This window comes from Berghia stephanieae, chromosome 9 (genome assembly GCF_034508935.2).
Source record: "Berghia stephanieae isolate SIO BIC M18660-M18661 chromosome 9, UCSD_Bste_1.3, whole genome shotgun sequence".
In the NCBI taxonomy this organism is placed as follows: Eukaryota; Metazoa; Mollusca; class Gastropoda; order Nudibranchia; family Aeolidiidae; genus Berghia; species Berghia stephanieae.
In genome coordinates, this window is record NC_088368.1 from 22,226,053 (window position 1) to 22,237,153 (window position 11,101).

The 11,101-nt window shown below is 36.3% G+C and overlaps 1 protein-coding gene across 1 annotated transcript; it reads left to right on the top strand.

Annotated features, from left to right (window-relative positions):
* Positions 1 to 403: 403 nt before the first annotated feature.
* Positions 404 to 10,774, top strand: LOC144979865 (tetratricopeptide repeat protein 19, mitochondrial-like). The gene is made up of 4 exons (XM_078927090.1): positions 404 to 533; positions 6,929 to 7,124; positions 8,396 to 8,557; positions 10,022 to 10,774. The coding sequence occupies exons 1-4, from the start codon at positions 424 to 426 to the stop codon at positions 10,688 to 10,690; spliced, it is 1,137 nt and encodes a 378-aa protein (XP_078783216.1). The 5' UTR covers positions 404 to 423; the 3' UTR covers positions 10,691 to 10,774.
* The last annotated feature ends 327 nt before the right edge of the window (positions 10,775 to 11,101 follow it).

An 11,101-nucleotide genomic window follows, 5' to 3' on the forward strand; every position in this document is an offset into this window, starting at 1 on the left:
TTTAATTTACGTTACTTTTTTACAGCCCACAGTGTCAAACATTCAGTGCGGATCCGTGGACCATTCATTGGCATACAGCCTTATCTCATCTCTCTCCCTACACTGCTACTACAACTACTACTATTACTGCTACAACGACTCCTCCTCCTCCTCCTCCTACTCCTACTACTACTACTACTACTACTACTATTACTACCACTATTACTACCACTACTACTACCACTGCAACTACAACTACTATGCCACTACTACTACTACTACTACTACTACTTCTACTACCTACCTCCTACTTCTACTGCTGCTGCTCTTGCCGTTGCTATTACGACTACGGCTACTACTCGTGGTGTGTATGGAAAAAGGTGACATGGACGAAAGTACTCTTGTGCATAAAAGATTCGATTCGTCTTCACAACAATAAACAAGATGGCTGCGTCCTTCATTCGTTGCTTCAAGTTTGTAACTCAAAGACAGTTTCGACACACAATACAGCTATGGCAGAAAACAGGACTGAAAACGAAATTAGAACCACCAAGGTATTGTATCCTGTTGCATGCCAATTATTTAAACAATTGTTGCTTTAAATAACTTTGGTAATTCATTACTAGGGTGTTTGAGAATGAATGAGGCTTGGGGAGGAGACCGGTGCCGGTAGTGGTAGCCGGTAGGTGAAAACTTGAGCTTTTATATTATATAGCGTAATATCCACTCAATGTGGTCAAAGCGCTTTACAATGGATCCCTGACCAAGAGCAACACGCAACATGTAGAACGAAACATGACGCCTGTTAGGCAATATTACTAGAGTATTGGTGTAAGACCGGCGCAGCTCTCTAAACTTTTTTTTCGGACAGAGACAACGCTGTTAACGACCATTTTACTTGGGAGTTTAATAGAAATTCTAAATGTAACCCACACACTTGAAACCAATGTCATATGAAAGAGCTGGCAACACAGATTACAAAACAGTTTGGATTTTGTTTCTATCTTGATTAGAAATGTAGTTACGGCAGTTCAGAGTCTGAAATTTCAGACCGATTTTTACCCCAAAATTACCATTGCAAAGTTATGACCGAAATCGCGTGATGTTAATTTAAAAAATGGTTAAAACAGTCAATATGGAGTTCTTATCATATATTGTATACCAAAATGTTCGTCTTATCGAGGACAATGCATTTACATTAATAAAGAGGAAGATAAACATTTCAAATTAACACATTATTACATAATATGACGCAAATGTTACATAATTAAAAATTCGGCTAGACGTGAGAAACAATTTGCTATATCACTTCTGGATTTATCCCCAATATCTCACTGAAACAATTTCAAATAATTTCCCTCTTTGATTTAATACATAGAGAATAAAAAAGGGTTTGAGAGTATTTAAATGAAAAGATATAAACATGTTGCGTAATGACATAATGAGTTTATTTTTACCTCTGGCAATTTAATTGCATATAAATAAAATGGTAGATTGAAAAAGTTCAAATAAATTGAAATGGATTCCCTATTTTAATTAGAAGGAAAGTTCTGGCTTTTACTTTTAATACTTTAAAAAATTATGCTGAACCACTTTGGGTTTATTGCTATTACATCATTTGAACTGACAATTAATATAATTTTATTCCCCCCCCCCCCCTTCTCTCTCAATGTGTGGAGTGTCAAAATTTATAACACTTCTTACCATAATAATAATTATTAAGGCTAAGGCCTTTAGAATATGGATACAAATGATAACAAACATATCTAAACAAATCTAAACAACTTGATGACTTGATAGCAAAATAAAATTAAATTAAAGCAATTGGTATTTTTAAAATATCGATATTATTAATATCGGATTTCACAAAGAGAAGAAGTATATACCAACTTTTAAAACAAAAACTATAAAATGCCCATAAAGTTGGAAAGTATGTATTAAAAATAAATACATAGTAAATAATAGTACTGAAAATATTATGGACTAAATTTAAAATTAAAATAGTACATAACTAAATTTAAAATATCGATATGAATATCGATATCGTCGGGCAGCCATGATGAGAAGATAATGTAAACATGGCATTTCGGCGCAGAGTTAAAAAGTGTCTGCGCATAGATATAGAGCCCTGAAATTTGGCATGAATAAAGTTTAGATATTATTCTAAAAACAAGCGTTTTTATTTTAAAAACACACGCGGTAAATAAAAAAATAAATGCAATTGAAAATTGCCAAATTTTAACTTCATATAACTTCTGGAATTATTAATGGATTTTTACTTAATTGGCACCATTTAAAAGGAAATTGAAAGACGAAAATAATGATACTAAAATATCTGCGATATTCCTCTTTATAACGAAGTTATGCATCTTTAATTGAACCCCCCAAAACGCGAACGGCAATTTCCAGTCACAACTTTCCTATGGGCGAGTTGGGTCACAATTTGACTGCCACTACTGCTGGGTACAGCTGGGGCGACCATCCCCAACCCAGCGCGTCCACAGGTGGCGGATCGTGGAACGGCCTACAGATCCTGATCTATAGGTTAGCTGTAAAGCCGCGGACCAACTGGCGATAGTCGTGGAGAGTGAGGTTGGGTAGTCTGGCAGCACAGCTACACATACAAAATGCCTCATATACTCTATGAAGGGACTATCAAGGTGAATGGGAGGCGCCTTAAAACCTGCCAAATGCTCCCACTGCCTTGTGGGTTATGACCGGGAGGTCAAAAGGCTATGGAGTAAACCAGATAAAAATCCGTCAGAAGGCAACGGGAAACCACTGACGTATCATCCCAAGATCGTCATGATGTCCGTCCAAGCGAATCTAGTCAACGACGTCAATGGATGTTTTTCGAGCAACTCGATTACAGCCTCGTCCGGTAGAGATAGTCATGCAGGTGAACAGGTGACTCTCGACCGTCATCCAGCTACTGTGCACCACCAAACATTACGAACAGCAACATGGAATGTAAGAAGTCTGTACCAGAAAGGAAAATTAGCAAATGTAGTTATGGAAATGAAGAGATTGAATATCAATGTTTTAGGATTATCAGAAGTTAGATGGAAAGGAGCAGGAGAACTTAATTATGATGACTGTAAAATTATATACTCAGGAGGAGGAGAACACCAAAGGGGAGTTGGAATTATACTAGATAATAAAACGGCGCGAGCAGTCAAAGGATTCTGGCCCATATCAGACAGAGTAATGGCAATCAAACTACAAGCAAAACCTTTTGATTTTGATATTTTACAAATATACGCCCCAACCACCAGTCACGATGATGAAGAAGTGGAAAATTTCTATCAACAAATAGATAAAGCAATGCATCAGTTTAAGTCTTCAGACATAAAACTCATCATGGGCGATTTTAATGCCAAGGTGGGCCGAGAAAGAATAGAAGATATTGTGGGCCCACATGGTCTGGGAGACAAAAATGACAGAGGTGATCGTCTTATTCAATGGTGCCGTCAACATGATCTGACAATCACAAATACTTGGTCAACAAACCACAATAGAAGGAAGTGGACATGGAAAAGTCCTGGAGATGGAGTGAGAAACCAAATAGATTACATACTCATCAGCAAACGTTTCCGAAACTCGGTTTTGTATGCCAAATCTATGCCGGGGGCTGACTGTAACAGCGATCATATACCTGTGCTATGCCCCATACGAGTTAAATTGAAAATCTGCAAAAGAGCAAAGGCTAAACCTAAATACCAACTAGACATTCTCCGGGAGGAACAGAAGATACAAGAAAAATTTGAACTATCAGTAAGAAACAAGTTTGAAGTGCTTGGAGAACTAACAGATATAGAAGAGAAATATGAGCAGTTTAAAGACAGTGTTGCTGCATCATTAGAAGAAAATGTTCCAACCACACTTAAGTTGCAGAAGAAGAAATGGATTACTCCAGAGATATTAGAATTAATGAATGAGAGAAGAAAGGCCAAAAATCAGGAAGAAAAATACAAGACTCTGAACAGGCAGATAAAAAGAAAATGCAACGAAGCTAAAGAAGACTGGATAAATGAACATTGTCACTATATAATGTCCTGCAAAGAAAAAAATGGCAAATTCTTCCATCAGAAAATCAAAGAAGTGACAAACAAAACTAAATCAGGTGCTAAAAGTGGATGCATCAAAGACAAGCGTGGAAACACCATCATGGACAAAGACTGCATTCTAAACAGATGGTCAGAATATATTGAAGAACTTTTTTTTGATAATCGAGGAGAAATGCCTATGATAAAAGAACTGGAAGGGCCTTCTATAATGAAAGATGAAGTTAGGAACGTCATGAAAAGCATGAAAAATGGAAAAGCTGCAGGACCTGATGCCATAACAATTGAAGCCTTGACTGGCCTGGGTGAATGGGGGATTGAATTCATCACAAACCTTCTAAATCAAGTGTATGACACAGGAAAAATGCCAACTGATATGAAACGATCCATTTTTATAGCACTACCAAAAAAGCCAGGGGCAGTTGATTGTGAACAACACAGAACTATTAGCCTAATGAGCCACCTCACAAAAATTCTTTTGAAGATAATTTTACTAAGAATAAGAAATAAAATACGACCTGAAATTGGGGAGATGCAATTTGGTTTTGTTGAGGACAAGGGTACCAGAAATGGAATATTCACATTATCAATGCTGATGGAAAGATGTATTGAAGTAAATAAAGATCTGTATATGTGTTTCATCGACTATTCAAAAGCCTTTGATAAAGTACAACACGAAAAACTATTCAAAATTCTATCATCCTTGGACATTGATGGTAAAGATTTAAGAATATTACGGAATTTGTACTGGGAACAAGAAGCAGCAATGCGTGTTGACAACGAACTAAGCAGTTTTACACCTATTAGAAGAGGAGTTAGGCAGGGGTGTGTTTTGTCTCCAGATTTATTCAACCTCTATAGTGAAATGATATTAAGAGATATCGAACATAAGAAGGGGGTGTGTATTGGAGGAAAGAATGTAACAAATCTGAGGTATGCAGATGATACGGTTCTACTGGCAGAATCTGAACATGAACTACAAGAATTACTGGATGTTGTAGTCAGGAGTAGTGAAAATATGGGACTGGAACTGAATATATCTAAAACAGAATGTATGACGGTATCTAAAAATAATAACCCACCAGCCTGTGTAATAACAAGCAGAGGACAAACAATACAACAAGTTGAATGTTTCAAATATTTAGGCTTCAATGTAACATCCAATGGAAAATCAGATTGTGAAATAAAGAAAAGAATAGGTATGGCGAAGAATGCATTCAACCAGCTGCATACAATTATGAAAAACAGGAATATTAGCATGAAAACAAAAATCAAAGTCCTGGATTGCTATGTACTGTCTGTGCTGCTATATGGTTGTGAGAGCTGGACCATAAACAAGACCATGGTTAAAAGACTGGAGGCAGTGGAAATGTGGTTTTACAGAAGAATGATGAGGGTGTCATGGATGGAAAGGAAAAGAAATGAAGAAATTTTAGAAATGGCAAACAGAAAAAGATCACTGATAACAAAAATCATCAAACGCCAAATGGAATTTTTAGGACACATTATCCGCCACCCTGGTTTGGAAATACTCGCCTTGACTGGAAAGATGAATGGAAAAAGAATAAGAGGAAGACAAAGAATAACGTATTTGAAAGGGATAAGAACTTGGACAGATGAAGCTGAGAAAGGTGGCGCTGCTTTAATAGAATTGGCAAGAGATAGATCAGCTTGGCGGAAGATGACCTCCGACGTCTGCTTCAGATATGGAACTACATGAGATGAGACTGCTGCTCACTAAACTGCCTAATTTTACACCTGAGTAAGGTGAGAGAATGTGAGTAAAGAGCCTTTTCCAAGGACTCAACTATGCACCGAGCGAGGCTCGAACCCAGGATCTTCCGATCCGAAAGCGAGTGTCATACCACAAGACCGCATAGGCGCACAGAAGATGTGCGCTTCTTCTAACTTCTAAAATTCTAAAAGGCGTTCCCTCTAACTCTAAAACACTAAAAAGCAATGAACCGATCTTCTCCGCGCACAACTGCGTAGATTATTTTCATTGTGATGTCTCTTGTTTCAGTTCCCTTTCTGACTGAATGGAAAGCCTAGGCGATGCTGCGTGGAAGGGCATAATTTTGCTTCTTCTGACTACTGACTGAATAAATAAAACAATGACATCAATTCATAACCAATGACATGTAGTTAAGTATAAGAATAAGACCAAGCTATATTAATCTTTCTGGCTTGTTTTTAACGTTATTAAATTTTGATCAGTTATAGTTTTGGAAATTACAAATATTGTTTACATGTCAGTACTGTATAAGAGTTAGGGGGCAATGAGATGGAGATTAAGAGGGGGATCCATGCAGGCTGGAATAAATGGAGGAAGGAAAGCGGAGTTATGTGTGACTGACAAATTTCTGAAAAGTTGAAGGAAAAAATATATACATCTGTTGTAAAAACAGCAATGTTGTATTGATTAGATACAGCAGTAGCTATGACAAAGAAAAAAGAGGTGGCAGAAATAAGGATTTTGAGATGGTCACTTCACTGAACAAGGAAAGATAAAGTGAAAAATGAATGGATTTGAAGGTTGACTGAAGTGAAGAATGAGTCGATAAAGATGAGAGATGGTTTGGACATGTTAAAAGGCGAAAGATGGAGTATGTGGGAAAGCAAGTATTAGATATACAATTAGCTGGAAAGAGAAAAAAGGGACGCCCGAAGACTAGATGGTTGGATAGAGTAAAAGATGAAATGAAAGTACTGAGTCTGGAGAATGCTGATGCATATAACCTAGGTGCATTCATTATGGCAACCCTGCAGAATACAGGATAAGCTGAAAGAAGAAGAAGGAAGCAAGAGTTAAACTTTGAGTTTGGAGGACTAGAACCATAAATAATTGACATATTTCCCCAATATTTACAATTTATTATTTTCAGGCCTTCCAGACTTCTCAAACTCATTTCATCAGGGACCGTAGGTGGTTTCACGTCTTATGCATTTCTAGGATTTGGTAGAAAGAAAGAAGAAGAGGAAGATGTAGACATCCTCACTGAAACTTATCGTCTGGCCCGACTTGCACATCACAGACAAGATTTCCAGAAAGCAGATGAGCTATATCACGAAGCTTTGAAGGTATGTCATTGATTTTGTGGTCATGTTTCTTGTTTGACTTGCATTAGTAGATTTTTTCAGAGTCTTAACTCACTCAATCCTAGAAATTTTTGCTACTTTTCAAAATTGGAAAAAAAGTAGCCTATTGAAAACGAGCATGTGCATATTATTGTTATTATTGTTATTCAACTACCATTAACATGTAAAAAATAAAAACATTAGCTTTGATACTACGCCAAGAATTTGTTTCAGGAAAATGTAATAAATAGGCATGGGGTAAAAGTAACCCGGGTAAATATATATATATAGTCGGTGTTAGGGTTGAGTGAGTTAAGGACCCATGAAGCTTTATCCCAATCCCTAATGCATTTAATTTTAAATCAAAAGTCAAATTTTCTGCTATAACTTTCTGAAAGAGACTGGTATATCCTACACATTCATACAAAGGCAGAGGATCAAGGTCCTTTTCTCATTTTGGTCCGTCTGTATGGAACACAATTCACAGAGCATCAGGAATTCCAAATCATTGTCTGTGTGTAAGAAATCCTTTTTTGATGTCGTACTATTTTGTTTTGTGTTGATGTAAAGCACCAAGAGCCTCATAGTTGAGGATACTGGGCGCTGTATAAGAGTCTATTATTAGTATTATTATTATTATTATTAAAGTACTATCTATCCGATATAATATACCCAGCTACTAAATAAATGATGGATTTTTTAAAACTAGGTCAAATCAATGACATTTGAATTAAGTTCTTCTCCAATTGAGTCTGTTTGGGTCGAGTGTTTCAACCATTCCTAAAAGGCCTTCACAATATATCTGATTTATGGAAATTGATGTTCTGCACACTTTATAAAATTCATATTGAAAATCACAGTTTCTTTGTCAAAATTAGTCGTATATACGTTTAAGCATTGGAATGACTTGATGATCACATGTCTGGCTGTATGTCACTTTCACATTTGAAACAGAATGATGGCATTTTTATTCCAGCTTTTGATCATTTAAGTTTAACTAAGGAGTCGAGTGACTTGCATATAAATGAATGATTATGGGTTCAATTCTCATGAAAGACAGGGTGAAAAGTGAGGGGAGTTCTTCAAATTCAAGACATCTGACTGTGAAGGACTAGCTTCTATTTAATTAAGACATTTGTTTTGTCATGCTTTTATCTAAAACTATTTTAATTTTAGCATGATCTTAATGTAAAGAAATAAATTGCTGGGGATTTTTTAATACTTGTATGCTTATATTGATCATTTCTCTCAATCATGCTGTGGTGACAATCCAGATTGCTGATGAACAGCTGAAGAAAGAAGAGATTACCAAGGATAAAGCAATCACGGCAAGAGTTATGATGTACGATGGTTTGGCTGACATTGCCCTCAAGACTGGACAACTGGAGACGGCAAGGGCCCTTTTCATAGAAACAATGAAAGGATGTTTACAACAGGTGAGCTCAAGCCTCACCCATCTGGATTCAATCCAATTATTGTTTTTGTTTTGTTTTGATATTGCATTGAATATCACAATGCTGCCAACCTTACGTAAAAATGCATTTTCTTACATTTACGCTTTTTGCTGAAGATCCTATGCATTGTTGAATTTCTATAGATTAAGCAGTCATAGTCATACACTCCTCTAGTGTACTTAGACACATTGATTTGTTTTATGAACCGGAAGTTTATGTTGGGAGTTCAATAAAAATATCTGACCGGGTCATATCTGATTTATATATTGAGTGAGTCTGGAAATCAAAACTATTTTTGTCGTCTATAAAGAGTAAGTTTATTCATTAATTAAATATCAATTATAATATTACTAGTATTATGGTCTTGTTGTCCATCATCAGAATTAGAGCTTGTTATGGTTTTCAGGATTGTACTTGTACACATTTTTTCTAAATCTTACTCATTTTGGCTTTCCATTGCACACATTTACATGGGCTAGGGTTGGCAGCACTGATATCATAGCATTTACTTGTATGCCATCAACTGTCTCAAAATGGTAAGAAATGATCCATAAGAAGTCAACTCTCAGTTATAGTCAACACTTGACAACATTCCTGAACTTTTTCCTTTATCTCTGTAACCAAATCTCTGATGAAGTCAACAGCTACAACAAATAAAAAGAGAGTCCACTCACTCAAAGTCAACCCAATGCAACTGACATCGCGAAAGAGGAAGAATTTAGTCATAGAGGGATTGAAAGAGAGGAAAGCTTGATGCATTGAGCTTGTGCAAGCACACGACCTAAGGCTATAAATTGCCTACTGCACAACCCACTCCGTAAAGGGGATTGTTTTGTTTTAAAAACACCAACAAGATCAATTTGACCTTTTATATAGCACAATATCCACTGTAGGGTAACATGATCAAATCGATTTTATGTAGGGAAACATTTAGCCCCTATTGCCCTTTTGATGGGATTGAATTGCGGCTGATGTGAAAGTTATCTCAAATTTTTGGGGATAGATCCTTAAAACAAATAGGATGATAAATAACATTTTTTTACTTCTTTGAACCAAGGAAATTGTTCTTTATTTTCTCTGTCATTGTCATATTCTCAAAATACCTCCATGTAAGTTTTTAACCTCCCTCCCACACTCATTTGAAATATTTGGTGATGTTATCACTGATAGCGCTGACTTTACAATGAAACGTCGCTATACATGTTTGCTATACCACCAATATAATGATTGGCAATGACCCTATTAAATTTATGCTATATATTAATTCCTTAAACCACCAACATTTGTCGCTTATTTTGCGATAATATGGCAGTGTAAGGATGTTTTACTCCACTAAAATTAGTATTAAAATGGTTTATAAGGAATTTTGAAAAAAAAAAAAATGAGAAAAAAGCCCATGTATAAATATAGATTTATTAATTTAGCATTCGTGTTTTCTCTCACCAGGGCATGGAGACGGACCACAATGCTATCATAGAGATGTCTCTCAAACTCTCCAGTATTTACGCCATGATGGGGCAAAAAGAGGAAGCAGAAGAAGGTTTCAAATTCTGTGTTCACGCCCAGACGGGAAAATTGAAGGACAAAGAGAAGGAATGGGTGAAACAGGATGCTAAACAAGGGAATAAAACGATGTACCATTTACCTGATAAATTGGAGGGAAAAGATCAAGATACTGCAGTGTTAATGGGAATGGCACTCGGGAGCTACGGACGATATTTACTTCATGAAAAACGCTTCGCCGAAGCGTTACCTTATTTTGAAAGAGCTCGTATTTATGCCCTGCATACATTAGGTACAAATTCAAATCAATATATTGTTATGCTGAATGATATCGCTACATTACATATTGTTTCCAGGGATTACGATAAAGCAGAGGAGATACTGAAAATGGGTGTAGCGATATCGGAGAGAGAGAAGCTAGAGGAAGGAGCCATGCTTTATTGTAATCTAGGTGCTGTTTATATCAGACGAGGCATTACTAAGGATGCGAGTAGAGCTTGTCAAAAAGCATCAGAACTCGCTAAGCAGTTTGATCACAAGATGGCTTTCAAAATGGCGGATAATTGTTTGAAAAAGTGTGCAACTTTGGATAAAGAAAACAAAAAAAGTTGATCCTGTTTCTGGTCATAGGTTGTTGATTTTATTTATGATTGTTTGATTTGTAGATATTAAAGTTTTACTTCAAACTGTTGAGAACTAAAGACTTGTGATAATTTGTTTCACATCATTGCATTAAAAATTTAAAAAAACAAAAAAACACCCTCAAATAATTTAAATAAAAATGTTTGAATGAAGTGCAAAATTCTTAGTCATAATTTGTTTTATCTACTTTTTTATATCTGAAGATGGATGAGGTGTTTGGGTATATCCGTGTGGATTGCAGTCGTTTCTTAACCCTTTTTGCAGTGTCTGATTGGAATTTAACCCGGCACAAAGACAAAACCAACAGTGATGGGAGTCAAGACTTCAGTGACACTCAAGCCTCGTCACTGTAGTGTCCATTTACACACTGAAGTCTGCTCT

Excerpts from the sequence above, each read along its gene's own strand:
- LOC144979865 (XM_078927090.1), top strand. The coding sequence starts at position 424 with ATGGCTGCGTCCTTCATTCGTTGCTTCAAGTTTGTAACTCAAAGACAG. Across the intron at positions 534-6,928 it reads ACGAAATTAGAACCACCAAG|GCCTTCCAGACTTCTCAAAC; the intron begins GTATTGTATCCT and ends TATTATTTTCAG. Across the intron at positions 7,125-8,395 it reads TATATCACGAAGCTTTGAAG|ATTGCTGATGAACAGCTGAA; the intron begins GTATGTCATTGA and ends GTGACAATCCAG.